Source organism: Molossus molossus, unplaced genomic scaffold (assembly GCF_014108415.1).
Source record: "Molossus molossus isolate mMolMol1 unplaced genomic scaffold, mMolMol1.p scaffold_m16_p_11, whole genome shotgun sequence".
NCBI lineage: Eukaryota > Metazoa > Chordata > Mammalia > Chiroptera > Molossidae > Molossus > Molossus molossus.
In genome coordinates this window covers 78,273,285-78,294,338 of record NW_023425346.1, presented here as the reverse complement: position 1 = coordinate 78,294,338, position 21,054 = coordinate 78,273,285, and the positions used below count along the sequence as shown (strand labels likewise).

The following is a 21,054-nucleotide window of genomic DNA, read 5'->3' as shown; positions in this document are numbered from 1 at the left end:
AATACATATTTCTCACAAAGAATTAGTAATGTGCATTATTTCTTCACATACACCGTATTTTGAATACAGCATTTGTGTAGTTGAGCTCAAGGCCAACAGCACTATAACTCGTGCTTATCTAACGTACATATGTTCTCCAGCCTTCTTGCACTTAGGAACACCAGACAGCACTTCAGCACTATGCGTAGGGGCTGTTTTAAACAATTAAGTCACCAGCCAAAAGCACAAAGATGCAAAAAACAAGGCACTTAAATAGACCTTGAGGAAGATAGTTATTTACACTTACTGTCCAACCTCAGCTGGAAACAAGCACGTCAGGTGTTTCCAAGTTCCCACCATTCTGCAGGTCGGTCAATGACTGTGAAAGCATTGTGGGTATTGACTTGAGAGTTGCAAATAAATTTTAGTAAGTAGAAAAAATTCACAAGTATAGAATCTACAAACAATGAGGGTCAACTATAAATGTGTTTTTTGAATCATTGGCTTCTACTAGACTCTAAAAGGGATCATGACACAGAAAGATGAAAAAACCCTGTGTAATATTCTGTCAGCCCATGTTCCCCTTTTTTCATTAATTTGATTTTTTGACTACGGGACTCTGTCAGGACCCATTTCCTTGCCTACCGCACTCAATACCAGCACAGTGTTACCTCCCTCCCCGTGCTGCCTGCTATTGCTCTGGCCCTGCCTCTGTGAGAAGTGTGCCCTCTAGTGTGCGGCATGTATTTACATCATTATAATAAATAGGTATACAGGTGAGATGAAAATTACTAGAGATTTTCACTTGGGAAGGAGATGAGTTGAAGGTTTTAATTAAGGTACTGGAAAATATAAAGGGTGACAACAGCAGTAAAAAACAAAAAAACAAAACTCCATCAGTTCCATTCTGCCTTACGCAAGAACAGAGGACAGAGGTGGCCTTGCAGGAACTGGCCTCCAGCACGTTCAGCACCGCTGCCCTGGGCCAGGGTCAATGCCAGTCTTGCTTGCCCACTCAGTGCTATGGAGGCTTCTGAGAGGAGTGAGCTCTAGGGACTTGTTCCTTAGGAGATGGACGGGTCACTTCGGAGCAGTAAAATTTCCTGACTAAAGGCCTTGTCAAGAAGATAAGTATAAGCCCTTCTGAAGTTTCAGGATGCAAATAGTGGGCAATAACCAAGACCAGAGGAAACAATCCTTCAATTTTTCATTTATTGCTGAAATCTAGATGGTTTATGTGACTTTTTGCAGTCCATGTCTCTGTCTTAGAGTGAAGGTAGTTGGCAGATGAGGCAGATCTTTTAAATGATTCCATGCTTTCAGGCTGTGTTTGTACGTTACGTCAACCGTATAGAAAGGCAGTATATAATGTTGAAGACGTAGGTTTTGGAATCAGAACAGGGTTCAGATCTAGGCATGGCCAATTACTAGCTGCAAGACTGGGACATTTACCTAAAATCTCTGAGCCTTGACTTCCTCATATGTAGAACAAGAGGGATGCAAATTTTGAGAATAAATGACAATGTAGGCAAAGTGTCCAGCATAGTGATTTCACATTGGAAACAATAAATGTTTTATTACTCACATTTTGATAACCATGTTGACAGCATGCTCATTTCCTATGAGCTTGGGGTCTATACCACAATTGACAGAGCTTACTCATGATTACTTTGAAGGCTAACCAGCACTTCTCACAAGGAACCCAGCAGGACATTAGTCAGGTGGGCAAAAAGCAGCAAGCTTGATCAGCTCCCATTGACTTATGTTGTATAAATTAGTGTTGTATAAATTGGTGTTGTAGGAGAAAGTTTAGACAGAAAGGTTTATTCAGAATATTGGTTCTACTGATCATTTTTCAATGGTTTTCATTGGTAGTACTTTCTCTGCCAATAAATGAAAAGATCTCCTTGCTGTGTTGCATGGGAGCTAGAACTTACCTTCTGCCATGGAACAAAACCCTGCATCTTTGACACTGATGGCTAAACTAAAACTAAATCAGCCCTGGCCGGTTTGGCTCAGCAGTTAGAGTGTCGGCCCGCGGACCAATGAGACCCCGGTTCGGTTCCGGCCAAGGGCACGTACCTTGGTTGCAGTTTGTCCCTGGGCATGGGAGGCAACCAGTAGATGTGTCTCCTCACATCGATGTCTCTGTCTCTGCCTCCCTCCTAATCTGTCTAAAGATAAATGGAGAAATATCCTCAAGTGAGGATAAAAAAAAACAAAAACTAAATCAAGCACACTGGTGATGGAAGGGATGCTGACTGATTTCTTGTGTGTACAAGGCAGTGTTTTCTTACTAATAAAAAAAACAGGCTTTGAAAAGTTAAATAACGCTTCCAAAGCCACACAGCTAGTAGGTGGAGGAGCCAGAATTTGAACCAGGTATATCTGATTCCCAAACTCTGTTCTCCATCACACGTACCCCCAGAGCCTAGGGAAGCCTTTCTAGTTCCTTTTCCTTCTATGAGGTAAGGACTTATAACATATTTTGGAGCAGACCGTTTTCTTCTTGTGAAATCCTCGGCTTTGGGAAGAACTATTTGTTATGTGATGCTATGATGCCCCTATTAGAATCTCCTTTCTGGATGGTTTCCAGGAGAATTTTTTTTTTTTTTTTTTTCAGTGAGGCTATCATTAACTAAATTAGCTCAGGAAGACAAGCTCTTAGGGTAGACAACAACCTTCTCCTCTCTCTTAGTTCTGATATTTTGGAGCTCATTGGAATTCTCTAAAGTTCAAGATAGGCCCAGTGCAGACAGAGGGCTCCTAGGTTGCAGAGCAGACTCTGGTATGTGCCTTGTCCAAAATTTCCTCATTTAGATTTGGTACCAGAGGGGCAAGTTCCAGTGGGGACTCAAACCCAGAGCCAAGAGGGTTCGTGGCTTTGTTCAGGAAAGAATTCAAGATGCAAGCCAGGCAAGAGGTTAAAGTGGAAAAGCAGGTGTCATTGAGCAGAGAGGACAAGCAACAAAAGCCACTCCATAAATAGAGTAGTGGATTCTCCACATGAGCGAAGGAGAAGAGACCCCAACCATCTCTAGAGGTTGAGTTCATGTCTGTTTTTACTTTCCGTGGAAAATTGCTGGCATGGGAAATAGAGCGTGGAAAATGGTTGGGATTAACTTTAGGCTTTACAAGGTATATTTTGTGGCCTTGTGTTTTTCTTTTATGTTATGAGTAAATGATAAGGTATGGGTGAGTAGCTATTAATCAAGCTTTGCAGGAATTTTCTCAGTCTGGTCAGGCAGTGTGTAGCAGGCTCCTGACTTAACTTTGTTTGACCTTAGTTAATTTATATAGTTCTTATGCCCCTCTCCTATATTAGGTTCACTTCATGTTCAGGAGAACCTTGTCACTATGCAAATATGGAAGAGACCCTTGACCACCCCAAGACCTTTCCAAATTCTTAAATTAGAAAACACCCTAATAGCATATTATTTATTCTTTTTAAAAAAACAGTACTGAATGTAGGTGATGAACTACAGACAAGTATTAGCATTTCCAGGTGGTAAATAACACAGAATAGGTTTTACTTCCCAGGAGTTGCTCTGTCTGAGTACAAGGACAGGACATCAAGTCATGCTGGTGGTTAGACAGGAGCCCAGCAGCCTTATAACACTGGCGGTGTGAACCAGTGCTTCATTCTGCATTTTTCTAGTTTGCTGTAGGGGATGGGTCCTGATCTTGAAAACAACACCTATTATACGTTTTCAATTATGTCTCATCAGAATTAACATATATAAAAATGTTCTGATCACTAAGCTGTTAAATTCTCAAATGCCACGGTCCACCGTACATTTTGAGGGATGGTAGCAGGTAAATTCTCATCAGAAATGTGGATGAGCTTCCCAGCCGCCCTTCCCAGTGCATTAGAGCTGCAGGGGCTGGCACTGGTGGGCTGATCTGAAGAAAAGGGGAGAGAAATGATGGAGGAAAAGCAAGGCTTCAAAGCAAGATGTGGTTCTTCAGGGAGAATCTGAATAAAAGGAAGTGGTGGGGGATTTCCTATAAGTTTAGGGTGTGTGTGTGTAGGTCAGGTAGTGGGGAAAGGGAATAAAGAGACAAAAAAAGTTTAAGAAAACTCTCAGAATTAACAGTGTGATCAAAGGCACGCTTTAGCCGAGCCCTTTCCTTGGTCCCGATTAGCCTGCCCCAAACCTCACAGCGCTGAGCTCCATCATCCCCGTGGCGGTGAGACACGCGAAGAAAGCTTGAGGCAGAGGACTCTGAAGAGAGCACAGGACCGCTGCAGATGGGGTGGGTGTGTTGTGTTTGTTTTTCCCTTTTTTACATCAGTGCAGCCTTTCTTCTCAACACAGAGCTTTTGTGTCCTCCTTTCTCATTAAAAAAAAATTTGTTTAAGTCAAACCTACAGGCAGTTGTCCCAGTGCTTCGGCTGCATACAAAGAAACTGACAGCCTTGGGAACACGTCCAACCTGCAGCCTAGAAAAAGGACGCCGCGCTGCCCCGGACATCGGTTTGCTTCCAGACAGTCCCATGTTTCTGCTCACTCACTATTTAGGTTGCTTTTCTAGTTTTTTAAAATTTAGCTCCACGGGTACTAGATGAAGCGGTTCCTTCCGTTTTGCTCACAGTCTCCTAAATACCCCTGGAGGGAAGCCTCCTCATTCTCCCCGCCACTTGTGGCCCTGTGCCTTCAGCACCCACTTTTCACTGGTGCTGAACAAAGCTGAAGACATCCTCACCCATAGGGAGGTGATTGCCTGGACAGCAGTCCACCGAGCGGAGCACACATGCTGACAGTCGCGTCTTCCTTTCAAACGTTCCTGCTTCTCTTGCCACCTGTTCAGAGCAGATGGGAAGCTGCCATGGTGGCGGCCAGTGCTGAAATGCCACTCTGCCCTCTGCAAACCAAATGGCTTCGTGTGTGCAGGAGTGGGCGTTTACTGTCGAGGTACAACAACGAAACAGGCTGCTTGCAGTTGGTCCCTACAATTGTTCTTATTCATAAATCCTTTCCAGCCAGCCCAGGTAATTGGGACAAATGATTGGGAGCAAATGTATCCCAAGCTCAGGTCCGCAGCGAGCACATGGGAACTGTGGGAGGCAGGAGGGGTGTGGCAGCATCAAGGTCTGAGGGCAGGAAGCCACTGGAACTCACCTTATTTCCTGCAGTTTAACCTGGGCTTTGGGCCCAGGTGTTTAAAATCACCAGCTTCATGAGCCTTTGCCCAGTTTTCTTTTATGAAAGTTTGTTCTCATGTGACATTATTGGAGAGCTCAACAGAGGCCCTTTAGAACATGGAGAAGCATAGAAATAACACTGATGGGGGGGTTATACTTAGATTATATAGTGCATTGCAGAGTGCGGTCATTGACAAGCAAGGAGACCACTGCAGATTACATTTTTCTTGTATATGTCTTTAAAAATTCTCCCCATAGTGTGCTTTATTGTATTTTAAACATCAAGTCCCCTCAGTTATGTAACCAAACAACCAGCCTTTCAGATTTTGGAAAAGCCAGAAAATGAATTGTCTACATCCTCAAAACATTTCTCTCTGCTCATGTTCTAGGTGGACACTCTGGAGGTAATACGGCATCCGGAAGAAACCACCAACATGAAGAGACAGACTGTGGCTTCTTACTTCCGGGTAGGAAGTCTTCTTCATCTCTATTCTGCCTACTTACAGGCGGGCTTGCCAACCCTTCCTGCAAGGGACCCAGATCTGACTGGGTCATTGAAATAATCCAGATAACAAAGGTGGGGTTGTAGAGAGAGCCAGAAACCTCTGCCTCTGTGTGCAGTGTTCCCTGATGGCAGGAAGATAAGGTGAAACCCCAAGTGTCTGCAGAGAGCCCTCTGCACACAGCTCTGCGCATGGAGTGTGCTGCTTCTGTTAGCATGTGAGCTGCTGCGTCGTCTTCACGCTACTGCAGTCAGCTGCTTCCGTCTAGTAAAATGACTCCTCTGAGTGAAAACATTGTCTAGATGTTAAATGCTCGTTATATAGGAAAGATAAGACACGGACACTCATGTACTGATTTGCACAGGTTGGTTTGTCTTTACATGATAGGTTGGGTTGGAAGCCCTCAGAGATCATGTACCACTCGGAGCTAATGTCACCCAGCTTCATAGTGGAGATGCTGTAGGCCAAAGATAGAACTACTGTTCCCAGGGGAAAATGAATAAGATTGTAGGGTGGGGATAGGAAATCAGGTAGGAAGCTGGGTGGGGAGCTGGAGTTGCCAGGCAGCCTGAAGGACAGGACCTGGGAGCCAGCACCATGAATAGCAGGCTTTATAGAAAGCTATCAGGTTCAAGAAGGATCTAAAGCCAAGTAGTCTAGCCTACCCAGCTGCACTTCCGAGGCAGCCTAGAATTGGGCTTAGGGGCCCAATTACAGGGGCCCCGAGGCCTTTGAGTCCAGCACTGTATCCACGTAGTGATCCCTGCTACAGCCTCCTTGGAAGGAGGGCATTCAGCTCTGTTTCGTCACTCATGTTTGCACATTTCTAGTTGCCACTTACTTCTTATTCTGTCCCCTTTGGCAACTATATCCTGTTTGTGTTTTGCTGTGTGTGCGTGAGAGATGGAACTTGGAGGCTCTGAGCATCTGTGAAGTCATCCCCAAGAGCCTAAAATCCTCTATCAGCAGAGAAGTCTCTGCCTTATAGTTTTTCAGAAATATACCTATGACAATCAGTTTGGTATCCTCAAAATACTGGTCCCCAAATGCTAAATTTAGGAAATAAGGTGTATTTGGCAAGCTAGGCAATACAATTTTAGATCAGTGGGAGGTGTAATTATGAAGGAATGGGACTGACTTCCTGGGTGGCTGGTGGTTGCTCCTGAAGGCATGTCCAGAAATGGATGCCCCAAGGAACAGCCGAGACCCTCACACAAGCACCGCTCTGCTCGCCATGGCTTCCTCCCTGCGCCAGCCACTCCTCCTGTGTTAGTGGATCTTCATTATCATCTTCTTTCCTCCAATTACCTTGTTTCCTTTGCCCGCTTTTACTGTTTTCCTTTTCCAATGGTATCAGTAGGATTTGCTTAGATTCTCTGATGGTTCTTGGGTTGAGGAAGCACTAACCCCTTCCCTAAAAGCCAGACATTTTGAATTGCAGTTATAGTCTCTGGAGTATTGCCTTGGAATCCCAGAGAGGAACAAGTTCTGGCAGTGGAGTCATGGGGTGACCTAAGTATGTTCTTAGGCAGCAAAGTGTCTGCCACACGGGGACATTGCTTGGCACTAGGTGATGTTTAAAAAATGCGTTGGAATTCGCAAGCAGCTGCTCAGTACTCATCAGAACTTGTATCAGCATCTCCTGTCGCTAGTTTCTTGTTCAGCCTCAAAACAAAAGGCCATGAGTTGTTCACCAGCGGGAAACTGCCCCAGCGGCCCCTGGAGGACTGTCGTAGTTGTCCGGGCCGTCTGTGGTGACCTCGCTCCGTGTGCGTCTCCCTGCAGTACTCGCTGATGGATCTGCTCTCCAAAATGGTGGTTGGACAGCCCCACTTCGTGCGCTGCATCAAACCCAACGATGACCGAGAGGCCCTGAAGTTCTCTCAAGAGAGAGTGCTGGCCCAGCTCCGCTACACAGGGATCCTGGAGACGGTCCGCATCCGCCAGCAGGGGTATTCCCACCGCATCCTCTTTGAAGAGTTTGTGAAAAGGTCAGACTGGGATCTTGGGAAATATATGATATTAAATACAGCTCTGCCATGGCCATCCCTGTGCCCTGGGACTACTCCTCCTGCCCACTGACTTTCAAACATCTACTTGGCTAGTTACCAGCTACTTGCTTACATGGTGCATTTTTATTGTGCTCCATCTATACTGCAGTGATCTGGAGGACAGATTAAATTCCCTTCTGATCACATTTAAAACATTAAAATGGCCATAGATATTTATATGTTACATAGCCTTAGTTTTTAAAGTCTTCAGTTATTTAATCGGTAGGATGAAAGTGTCTCTCCACCAGCGGGTCAGGATGCTGGCAGATGTGAATTTACCCTGGCACCCACTCCTCTCTCAGGCTAACACAATGGCCTGATGTAATGTAATAGCTAAGGTTTACGCAGCACCTAAAATGTTCTAAATGTATAATAGCATTTGATCCATGGAACAACACTGTAATCTAGGTTCTATTGTTGTTGACATAAAAAATGTCCAAATCTATAGAGAATTTTTGTGGTTTATTTGAGCCAAAGGGACAACGTGCTGGAGAGCAAGATCTCAAATGCTCTGGAACAGGACACGTGTACAGTTCTTTTTGCACACTTGGGATTCAGGAGGGGATGTAAGGAAGATTACATGAAGGTGGGAGAAAGCAAGGCCAGGAAATCTGTGTGATTGGATTACAGGAGAGTTAAATTATGTGCTTGGTCTCTTGAGGGTGGTTACACCTCTGAGGGGTCTGCAAGAGAGGATTGCATACTGCTGGCATTTCAAAGGTGGGTTAACTTAGATGTATAAACACAATGGGCAGGGCTTGCTTAAGTAAAAACAAACAAACAAACAAAAAAAACCCTTTTATAGGCCTGGGGTGTGCCTACCCATTCTTGACTTCTTCAGTTAGGAATCTATGATCAGATCACACTTCAGGTTACTTTCGGTGGTCACTGGTCTTGTCAGATTTATTATAGAGTCCCTTTTCCATCCATGTTATTATCTCCATTTTACAGATGAGAAAACGGAGTTACAGAAGGAAATCAGTGACTGTCCCAAGGTCCCATGCTAGTATATTGTAGAGCCAACATTTAAACCCAGACGGTCTGGCTTCAGCATCCAAACTTTAATCTCATCAGTCCACTGCATTGTCAGTGTTTGTTAAAATAAATTGCTGTGGAGCTTTTTAAATCCAGCCATTGCCTTTACTTTGAAATGAATTGCTCTTTTTTTCTGCACAACCGCTATAGGGATACCTTTATATGCATATGATTACAGGTAGAATTTTCACAAAACTTTCTGTGAAGAAATAAAGGACAATGATAACAAAAAACCACCTCTGAGAAGCACTCTATCTGAGGATATCCAGAGAGGAAAATTAAAATCTGTTCTAAAACCTGCTGCACCCCATCAGTCATCTCTAGTTGCTTTTTACCTCCTTTCTGAAACTTATGCCCAAGGTAATTGTTCCAACATTTTTTCAAACAATGAGCCCTAATATGGTTCTTGCTTCATCAAGTCTTCCAAAGGCCACTGCATTCCATGGGGAAGACAGGGCAAAAAAGTTACTAGCAATGAGAGCTTTTAAATTAAAAATAAGAATAAAATGGTTTTTAAAAAAAGAATTGACTTTGAGCCTCTTTTTCCCTCTTAAATTTAGAGGTGGAGCAAGAAAAAAGATTATTTTAGCACATGAATGTTACTAGTCAAGTATTTTTAACCACTAAGTGTTGAAAACATAACATTATTTAGGAAAACAGGTCAAATGCTAAACAGGTTAGCATGTCTTTGTTCACAATCAGAAGGCCATTAGGCAAGTATGAACAAGAGTTTCAAAATGTCTGTAAATCTGAGGGTATCAAAGATTTTGGAGCCAGCAAGTTAATTGGTATTTTGATCCTTTTGAGCAACTTAACAACAAAATGGATGAGTTAGCAGTTTTCCCTCTTGATGTTATTTAACAAATAGGTTCACTTCTTATCTTCCTGTTCAGGAGCGCTGTTTTGTAAACTCTTAGCAGGAACTATGCAGACAAAACAAAGACAGAGAACAGAGCCATTCAGGTTTATTAGGTGGAGGTAAATGAAAGATGAAGGCTTGTTTAATGTTTCTCTCTGCTGTTTTGTATTTTCTGGCACTCGGGGTTGGAATCCTGGCGTGCACACCTGAAAGGCAGTGTTTGGGGGATTATGTTGTAGGGTTCTAGAATGAGGAAGGACTTCCCCAAAACTAAAATACTTCCTTCCCCCATCATCCTTGAATTTTCTGGCAAAATGACTTGAAAGTCTTCTTCCTAGTCTCCATTTATGTAGCCTTGGATGAAAGGGTTGTTTCTAGCACCTTCTCATCAATGAAGCCAGGTGGATTGGAAGTACTTACCTGTTGTCAGGTCACCATGAAGGAGGCCACCTGGCAGTGCTGGGCAGGTAGCTGAAGGCTCCTGGAAGCTATACTGTTGAGGGGCATCACAGAAAATGACTACGAATGCTCATGGCTTCATTGTCAATTTGCTCAGAAGCAATGGTCTAGCAGAAGGTCTACACTGGGAAAAACACATATGACTGCATGTGTTGGCATATGTTCTGGCAAATGTCTAAAGGATAGGATAGCACATTCATTTCAAAGTCTAACAGTTTGTTTATTAAGTTATTGTAGTAAATAATGCTGTTTAGTAAGGTCAGATTTCTAATCTCCTTTTGGATATAATACTTGGCAAGTAACATTTCTGTAAAAGAAGTTTCCTTGCCCGCATGATAAGAAGGCAGGAATATACAGAGCCCACATCCTAAAGATTTCCAGGGGTTGCATGCAGATTCCTGGGCCTTACTTAGCCTCTAAGTCTTCCAGAAAGGACCACATCTCCCAGGACCCGATTTATAACAGTTGATAAACTAATGATTGTTGAACAGAATACAACTCTTCCCTCTTCTCATTTATTAGCAGCTTCCACTTCTCATAAGGCCACGAGAGCCATGATGCCCTGGTATCTCCTTCAGCTCATCCTCCTTCTCTTCCTCCACTTCCTCTGCTCCGGAAAACAAGGCCTCACCTTTGTCTTCTCCGCTTCTTCAGACAGCCCATTACCAGGCCCTGCTGACTTGACCTGCCAAAGTTCCTCAACAAGGTTCCCTTGGAAATCTCCGGTCACTTTTCTTTAAAAAAAAAAAAATGTTGTTAACTTTATTTCATTTTTTGGTACGTGCCCCTAGCGGGGGCCGAACCCGGGACTCTCTGGTCCTCAGGCCAACACTCCAACCGCTGAGCCAAACTGGCCAGGGCACCCAGTCACTTTTCTTAAGGCTTCATTAATCACCTACTTCTCCCAATTATTGTTATTATTATTATCATTATCATTATTATTAAAAACAGCTTAATTGAGATAATTTATATATGATAAAAATCACACTTTTAAAGTACAATTCAATGGTTTTAATATATTCACAGAAATGTGCAACCATCACTACTATCTAAACTAAGCATCTATTCTTATGCTCATTTGTATATCTCCTTTAAAAACATGTTTATTCAAATTCTTTGTTTATTTAACTTGATTTTTATATATTCTGGATACCAGCCTCTTATCAGATATGTGATTTTTCAAATATTTTATCCCATTCTGTGGGTTGTTGTTCCAGTTTCTTAATGATGTCCTTTTAGGTACAGAAATTTTTAATTTTGATGAAGTTTAATTTTTCTATGTTTTCTTTTGTTGGTCATCCATTTGGGATCATATCTAAGAAATTATTGCTTAATCCAAAATTATTAAGCTATATATTCTTCTAATAGTTTTACAGTTTTAGCTCTTATATTTAGATCTATGGTTCATTTTGAGTTAATTTTTATACTTAGTATGAGGTAGGATTCCAACTTAAATCTTTTGTACCTAGATACTCAGCTTTTCCAGCATTATTTGTTGAAAAGACTCTTCTTTCCCCTGTTGGATTGTCTTGGCATCCTTATTAACAATCAACTGACCATAAATTGGTCATAAATTATTTCTGAAGTCTCAGTTCTATTCTATGAATCTATATTTATTCCAGGCCTTTTCAAGCTCTTTTGCCTATCCTCTTTGATACTGTTGCAACAATCTGGTTATTATTTAACAGGAAACGAGTAAAGGGGAGACAAGCAGTTTAACACACTCCAGGTCTGTTCCCCGCTGATTGATGGGGGAAGGGACTAGACAAATGCAGTTTAGACGCATGCCCTGTAAGGTCTGAGTGACCTGAGAAGGTGTTTACCTGTCAGTCACTCCTGGGAGCGAGTCAGTGGCAAGAATAGGTGTGACTACTGCAAATACAGAAGCCTGACTATTTAATCCCCTAGACAAAGGAACTTCTCTCTTTCTGCCTCTCTTCCTCTCTTCCTTGCTTCCTGCACTGGACTCTTGGCTTGCTGGGCTCCCAGGCCCTGCATTCACCATGTGGCCCACGCCCGTATGGATCCCAGACAATGGATTAATGGACTGAATCTAGCCCGATGCCTGATCTGGACCTAGCTCCACCATGAAAAGGAAGCTCAGAACACTGGCCCTGTTTCTAGCCTTACTAAACCCAAAGCTGCCCTCTCTTCCAGGACTGAAGGACTTGGGACTCTACAATCCCAGAGCCACCCACCCTTTCTAGCAAGTGGAAAATCTGGCCCCTCATCTCTCCAGCAACATAACTTCCTAAATGAACTCCCTGCCTATTCTGTTCTTTAAAGAGCCACCAGAATATGATTTACCTAAATTTTCTGTCTAAGCATATTGCTTGTTTGATTAAAAGCCTCATTTAAAATGACCATCCAGACCTCTAATGGGTGAGCTCCAGCCCTCTGCCGGATACAGGGTAGTCTCCTTGATTAGGCCCCCGCCTACCTCTCTAGTCTTTTCTCTTGTCTTCCCATCTCTCAGCTCATACTCCAGCAAGAACTGAACTCCTTGGAGCTACACCTCATGCTGCTCCAGGCTTGCTTTTGTTCATGCTGTGTTGCCTGAATCCCCTTTCTCCAAGTCTTCAGTGGGCTGACTTAACCAGGCTAACCCTGCTCATTCCTTAGGACTTTGAGCAAGCATTATTATCTTCTCTACAACACCATTCTGACTCCTGCAAGCTGGGTTAGGGGCCTCTTTGGTGAACTTCACTGATGGTATTTACTACATTGTAGTGGAAAGTAGTTGCCTGCCTATCTCTTACCTTGATATGAACCACCTGGGAGGTAAAGATTTTTAAAAAAGATTTTTTAAAATATTTTTTTATTGATTTTTTAGAGAGAGAGGAAGGGAGAGAGAGAAAAACATTAATGTGCGAGTGAAACATTGATCAGCTACCTCCTACACACCTCCCACCTGGGATCAAGCCTGAAACCGAGGCATGTGCCCTGACCAGGAATTGAACTGGCAACTTTTGGTGCACCAAACGATGCCCAATCAACTGAGCCATGCCAGTCAGGGCAGCAAGAATTTCATTCAGCCAAATATATATCCGTCATATCCAGCACAGTACTTGGCACAAATTAGGTGTTTAGTAAGCATTTCTTGAATTGAATTAAACTCTTACTCTTTCTTCTTCATCTCTAGCTTCTTTCATGATCTCCTTACTAACTCTTTGGTCCTTGCTGTTTTGAAGTACATGACAGGCATATGGAGCTGGCTTGTTGAGATTAAGTTTAACTTGCATTGTGAAGTAGAAACGAGATTGTTAGAGCATAAGATTTCAGGTAAGTCCTGAGTAGCTCTTTGTCAAGAAAAGGTAAGAAACCATAAATCAGATGATTAAAAGGGTAACATTTAAAGAAATTGGCCTCTCTTTTTTCTACAACAAACATCGATGTTTATTTTATTTTTTTCCAAAAGGAGATACTAGGACAAGGCAGGTTCTCTACTCTGGCTCCTGCCTGCTTTTCTAGGCTTCTCCCTCGTCTTCCCACTTCTTAGCTCACGCTCCAGAAAAAAAAAGGAACCACTCAGAGCTCTCTAATACAGCACAAATATGTCTCAGTAAGGCAATATCCTGTAAAAACACGCTGCTGCCTTGGTATATCAGTCATGAATCTTTCAATGAGTGACTGAAACTCAAACAAGTTGAAGCAAAATTTAAAAGGGGGTGTACATTGCCTATGTAAACTAGGAAGTCTAAAGATATAGCTGTCTTCAAGCACTTTAGCCAAGCCGTTGGCTTTTTTTTATTTATCAGTTTTGCTTTTCTCTCTTTTGAGTTTCTTGTCAGCCTGGCAATTCTTCCTCGCATGTTGGCAAAATTGGTTTCTGGAAACTCCCATTGGAAGCATCCTATAGATTAGCAGTGTCAACAGCAAGTAATTTCATGGGAGTTCCCACACGAAGAACTCTCTAGTTGGCGCAGCTTGGGTCTAATGCCTATGCTAAAGCCAATAACTGTGCTCAGGGGAATGACTGGCAGTCTGTGGTCAAGTGCTAATGGGTGGGCGTCAGCTCTGTTAGCACCATGGTCTGAAGGGCTCTGTTAAAGGAAGGAGAAGCGAGGAAGGATGGGCTAAAACAATAAGCATCCATTACTCCTTGTTTGGACCATTCCATACCCTGGAGTCAACTGTAACAGTGCAGCAATCCTAGCTATTTGTCTAGAGGAGACCTTTAATTTATAATTTTCTAAGAAGAACAAAAGTTTTATTTACAATAACAATATTAACTTTGGAATAAGAACTATATACAATTTATTATAGTGTTAACCTAAGCACATTTAATTTTTTGTTTTTGAGCCACAGTTTCCAGCTCTGCCTCGTGAAAGGATTAGGGAGAACTCGCAGTCTGTTCTGGCTCGGTGGGAATTCATCTTCTTGCATTTGACATTTTTCTACAATCTTAATCAGTGTGGGTCAAGGTGTTCTTGGCCCATGTAGGACGGCGCTGGACGGCTCTTTCCTTTGTCAAGGTTCTCCGTCCCAGCCTGTATTTGTCTTTAAGTGTAGTCTTTAACAATTACTTCGCTCAAGAAGGCTGCTGCTTCCCTTTCACATGGCAATATTCTCACCATGTTCTACCATTATTCCTTCAACAGAAGCTTCTTCCTAGTTCTATGGGTCTGCAGTTTTTCCTTCTTCCTGTACAATCTCTGCATTAAGTTGTTGATCAGCTGTCTTTGGGTTCTGAATCAGCCTGCTATTTTCTGTTTCTTCAGGGAAATGAAAGATGCCCCTCCCTATTCCTTTTAGCAGTAGGTATAATGTCCTAAATGGGGTCCAAGTGAATCAGATTCACCCTCTGGGCAGAGTTATGGGCTCCCTGGCTGCAGCCGCTCACATAGCATCAAATGGCCCTTACCCAAAGAATTATAAAGATTTTGTCATGTTTATGCAATAAAAAGACTGAGCCCTGGCCAGTTTGGCTCAGCGGTTAGAGCATCGGCCTGCGGTCCGGAGAGACCCGGGTTCGGTTCCCGCTAAGGGCACGTACTTTGGTTGCAGTTTGTCCCCGGCCCTGGTTGGTCGTGCGGGTGGCAGCCACTCGATGTGTCCCTTCACGTCGATGTTTCTCTCTCTCTCGCCCTTTCTCTCTCTCCCTCCCACTCTATCTGTACAAAAAATGGAAAAATATCCTCGGGTGAGGATAAAAAAAATAAAATAAAAAGACTGATATTTGCCCTCAAAAATATTCTAAGAGCCAACCTTCTGTCTAGACCCAGCTACCAAGGTTTTATGGTTCTAGTAGAAGAGAACTGGGAATCTCCACACTCAGTATATAAAGGATTCACTTTCTTTCTCTCAGTTTTTGGTTCAGTACTACTCGTTCTAGATGGTTATGGGCAGACACTTTCTATTCTAGAAAACCGACCTCTAGGGTTGGGGAGAAACATCTGAGGGTATGACTGCTTCTTAGTGAACTTTTAAGAAATTCTTGTTTTAGCCCTGGCCGGTTTTGCTCAGCGGTTAGAGAGTCAGCCCTCGGACCAGAGAGTCCCAGGTTCGGTTCCCACTGGGGACACGTACCTCAGTTGCAGTTTGTCCCCAGCCCCGGTTGGGGTCGTGTGGGTGATGGCCACTCAGTGTTTTTCTCTCTCTTTCTTACTCCCTCTCTCCCTCCTGCTCTATCTGAGGATAAATGCAAAAATGTCTTCAATTAAGGATTAAAAGGAAAAAGAAATTCTTGTTTTAGCTCTTTCTTCACTCACACTCACAGAGGTTCCCTTATTGATTTCTGAGTCTTTGGTGGGGGGAGAGGAAGTTATGTTCTTTGCTATAAATCAAGTTACTTCTCATCTTTCCTCAGTATGGTTTAGGATTCAGCTTTTTTGGGTCTGCTGAATTTGTTACCATTTTTCATCTGTTTTCTTGTTGCCAAAATCTTGTTATGGTTATCCTCTCTTTCTTATTTTCCTTTCTCTTTATCTTCACAAAGGATTTATACCTTAAAAAAAAAACCTCTTGCTATCATTCTATGGGAGTATCACAAGGGAGAAAAAGTAAATGCATGTGTTCAATGTGCCGTCTCTACACAGTCATTCTTTGAGTGCATTACCTGTTTAAAATACAAATGAATAAATTAAGAAATAAGAAAAATAAAAAATACAGCATATAAGTTATTTAATGTATATCATAGTTCTTATCATTCACATCCAATTTTCTTTTAAGGTTGTTTTTACTCCCCTGACCCAGAACATCGTAATTTTTTATACCAAGATGTAGGGAGTTTCCCACTAAGAGAGCCCACTTTCCTTTCATGTGGACTTTGTTTACTGTCGTCTCGGGCTGTTGGAGATCTGCCTCGTGTGCATAGTATCTTACATTGTCTTTAGGACCTTCCTTTTCGATAGTTTCATATTTCTGATTATTCTTTTTTCTATGTTTTCCCTTTGTAATTAAAATGAAATTAATGCAGGATTGTAAACTGACAGAATTCCTTGGCAGTGGCAGAGAGAACATACAATTGCGTAGAAGAATTCAAATTTAAATGTGTGGTTTACTGGAATGGATGCTAGTTTTTCATACGTATTGAGGATGGAGATATTCCTCCCAGCAGGTTCAGAAACCATACATTTATTCTAATAAACCATGCTCTAAGTGAACATATTTTTAATTTTTAATTTTTTTATTTGGAGGTTCATTCATATCTAAGCACACAGTTGTCCCAATTTCTTGGGAAAGAAAACATTTTCCCAGGAGCCATTTCAAGTGCCTCCCATTGGCCTGGACTGAGTCACATGAGAAAATGGGGAACAGGAGTGGGGCTAGGCACATTGTCACCCGAAGAAAAACTGGTGTTCAGTTAGCCTGGAGGAAGTGGGGCTATAAATGGAAAAGTCGCTAATTATGCTTATCACAGAAAGGAAATCTAATGTTTATTAATTGAATGAGGGAGTGACCGGATGATTAAGGGGCTGAGTGAATTTGACTAAATACTTTCCAGTCCTCAAAAGCCACTCATTTCTTACTCGTTGCTACTCAGCTTCTTCCTCAAGATCATAGTTTAAGAATTAGCGAGTGCAGCCCTGGCCAGTTTGGCTCAGCGGTTAGCGCGTCAGCCAGTGGACCAGTGAGTCAAGAGTTCGACTCCAGTCAAGGGCATGTACCTCAGTTGTGGTTCGGTCCCTGGCCCTGGTCAGGGTTGTGAGGGAGGCAACCGATCGATGTGTCTCTCTGGCCTCGATGTTTCTCTCCCTCCCTCCCACACTATCTGAAGATAAATGGAAAAATATCCCCAGGTAAGGATTTTAAAAAAAAGAGCAAGTCCAGAAGCAGGCAGTACTGGAGACCCCTTCATTCCATTATCATGGAAAAGCGTGTTTGCAGTTTTAAGCGTACAACAAATTCTTTTATCTCTTGCAAAGCGAACTGAATATCGTTAGTTATCACTTTGAAAACTTGAGCTATGAGGACAGGGTCCCTGACATTCCCTTACAGAGAGCCCCAAGGTTAGCTCTGGCTCATAGACCAGGAGTTGAGAGAAAAATCAGCATCACAGAAGAATCCAAACATCTTAAGAAAGGCTGAAATCCAAATTTCAGTTTTCAAAGAAAAAGGCTCCTACTTTTTTCTCTGGTGAGTGAGCGGTGAATAAGGAAACACAAATCCCCCAGGAGCTAGAGGGCGATGCCATGCTCGTCGCGCACGGCACATTCCCGGTCTTTCTCCCTGTAATAACAGGTGAAAGCCTGCCATAAAATAGACCTTAATACACCATTCAGATAAGCTAGCATGGCTGCAGCCAAGTGCACAGAATCCTCAGTTCCTGCAAATCGACTTTCATGGCAGTGAGGGACATGTAAGAGATCACTCTTAAGGATGATAACGGACAGTTTCAACACTGTGAGTGAAATATAGCACGTGCTTATGTGCACAGTCTCTCTATTTACCTACTAGGGCAGACGCTGAGTGGTGGCATTGTCTCTGAGGGATCGCTAACGACTGCTGTCTTTGTGTACTGTTATTTCCTCCCATTTTTCTTCGTTCAGTTGAGAGAGTGAGTTGCTCCCCCTTCTCCAACTATGTGTGTGCGATGTTTTTTAATAGGTGAGACCTTGGATGACTTCTTCACTCTCTTAACTCTTACATTACCATTGTTATACTCTTGGTTAGTGCAATAAACAGAGAGCATTTTAAGAGTGCCTTTTATAATACCATTGAAAGACGCCAAGGGGTGGCCTGGTCCAACGTTCCCATTCACAAAAGAGGAGACTGAGGCCAGAGAAATAGCTTCCTCCAGGTGTCATCTCTAGCAGGTGGCAGTGTCAGTCTCTGCAGGTTGCTATAGACTGAAGAGAATTTCTGTGACTACTTCCCTTCATCCTTAGGGGGCAGGATGGGCTCAGGTTGGCCTTGCCTAGGCTGAGGATCTTCCCAACTTGCCTATGGCTATAGAGGATTGAAAATCCCAAACTCCTTATTTTAGGATTCTGCCTTTCTCGTGGAGCCCACACTGCTGACAGATGTTTTTTTACCTATTCAAGTACCAGAAAAATCGTCTCTGTGGTTGACAACTATGCAAATTCAGCCTGCAATTTGTAGTGGTGATTCACAAAGTGGTTACAAGGGTAATATCAGTCACACTGTTCTCCAAAGAGACTGAATGCGGGCCGTAAGTCCAGGCTGTCTTTCCTGACTCCCCTGTAGAAATAGAAACAGAGGGAGCAATGACTACATTACAGAAACTGTGCCAGGAGAAATAACAAAGGAGAACCAGAAGAACGACGTCATGAAGGTGTTTGACAGCATCGATGCAGCGGAGAAGGGAGCTGCTCTGGACCTTTGGACTGACTGCCAGCGTCCTCTCTGAAAACCAGTGGCTGAAAGAGAACTCTGCCTGCTTGGAGAATCCTTCAAACAAATTCCAGCGGGACTAACTTATGTTAGATATTGACAACAATGAGGCAGAAAGGAAAAATGGAATGAAGAAAACAACGGACAAAAAGGAGAAAGTAGGAGAGGAGAAGGAGACCGCAAGGAAACCTCCTGGCACAGAGATGGCAAATGAGCGCCACTTCACTCTCCAGCCCCAGCTGCAGATCCCGTCCTCCGTCAGGCACATTCCTTCAGAGCCCAGATGCGGCGGGAATTCCCTCCCACACAGCACTGGGAAGCCACTGCCCAGTCCATCAGCTGACCCAGGGGACCGCTTAGCCCTTCCTGCTCTAATATGTTCTATTCCCTTTACAGCAGCAATCTGCTCACCCCTAGGTATCATGCATGATTTAGGGATGGCTCAGAGGAACGATTGCTAGCTACTTTGTCACATATATTTGGCTGTGGGAAAGAAAAATAGATTTTGTAAAAGAAAGGGAAGAAGGGAAAGGGACACTTATGGAACATTTGCTCATGGTAGGCTTCATGCTAGTGCTTTACAGTATCATCTCACTTAACACTGGTAATAGCCCCCAAACCGATGAAATTGTCTCAGTTTCACCCACGAGGAAACTGGCTTAAAATCACACAGAGAGTGTGTGGTAGAGTCAGGATATAAAATGAGTCTGATTTCAAAGCCCATCCTCAAAATATGTAAATAATACAGTTAAATCCGATATTCATTGCAAAATCAATCTGTATAATTCATTCACAAAAAAATACATTAATAATTTTGTCAGTTGTACAATAGAATAATCAGTTTAACATTTAACTTTCTATTACCAATTAACTCGTGGATTAACTCAGCCTCAATCCCTAATTCCTAGTGCTTTTTTTCTTTAGAAGGCCTCCCATTTAAAGCTTATGAGCAGACAAGGAAAAAAAAAAAGCCCTGACCAGTTTGGCTCAGCAGTTAGAGCGTCGGCCCGTGTACCAGAGTTGTGGGTTCAATTCTAGTCAAGGGCACGTACCTCGGTTGCAGTTCATCCCCAGCCCTGGTTGGGGTCATGCGGAGGAAACTAGACGATGTGTCCCTCTAGCGCCAGTGTTTCTCTCTCTCTTCCTCTCTTCTTCCCTCTCTCCCTCCCACTCTATCTGAACAAAAATGGTAAAATATCCTCAGGTGAGGATTAAAAAATAAGTAAATAAAGCTATGAGCAGGCAGCAGCATCAGAAACATTTATTAAGTGCCTACTGTGTATGCTGAGTGCCACAGTCATACTGAATTAAAAGGAATTTACAACTTTAGGCTTCCATTGTCTAACACAGATTGTAATAAAGATCAGAATTAGAAAAGAAAAAATATCAGAATAATATAAATCATGAGTTCTTATCCCAAGACCCAAATTTAGGAGTCTTCCTAAGGATATAATGGCTTTTTTTTTTTTTGGTAGCAGATGGTAGCCAGCTGTTCCAAACATGAAGGGAAAAAATTCAAATAAAGGGGCTTATGGTAAATATGAGAAAGAACTTAATAAACTAAATCTGGATTTCCATACACACTAAAGGGAAATGGGCAATTGGAGGTAATTATCAAATTGTCCAAGTCAAAATAGCTTAGTTCCCTCTATTATCTACATAGGAGAAAATTATTTATATGGATTGAATTGTTCTGATAATTGTCCTGTATTTTGGGTATCTGAGTAGACAGTCTGGGTGGTCACTGATGTAAATTGAGGGTCCCTCAAGGAATATTTTAAACTAGGAGAAGGGGCATTTCTACTTAGATGCAAATGATAGTAATCATTTTAGTAGCTTTATGATTCTTTGACCAGGATTTAGGCCCACTGGAATTAAATCATAACAATTTTACCAAGTGTCTGAAATTAACTTTAAATAAAAAAATAATTATGAAAATTCTCTCTAAAATGTATGTATTTATTTATTTATTTTAATCCTCACCCAATGATATGTTTAATGATTTTAGAGATGAAGGGAGAGAGAGAGGGAAACACCAATGTGAGAAAGAACTATCGATTGGTTGCCTCCCATATGCGCCCTGAGCAGAATCAAACCTGCAACCCTTTTGGTGTACAGAACAATGCTCCAACCAACTGAACTACCCGACTGAAGCTCCTAAAATTTTCATATATTACATATAAGACTAATGTCTTTCTGCACCCCTAATTCTGTTTCCCAGCACCC

At 42.5% G+C, this 21,054-nt stretch overlaps 1 protein-coding gene across 1 annotated transcript in view; it reads left to right on the top strand.

Annotated features, from left to right (window-relative positions):
- The window catches only part of MYO3B (myosin IIIB), a 425,394-nt gene that overhangs the window by 225,094 nt on the left and 179,246 nt on the right, over positions 1 to 21,054 (top strand). Inside the window, exons 24-25 of the mRNA XM_036253347.1 lie at positions 5,515 to 5,592; positions 7,414 to 7,619. Of these exons, the coding sequence (XP_036109240.1) occupies positions 5,515 to 5,592; positions 7,414 to 7,619 (284 nt within the window). The remainder of the gene's footprint in view (positions 1 to 5,514; positions 5,593 to 7,413; positions 7,620 to 21,054) is intronic.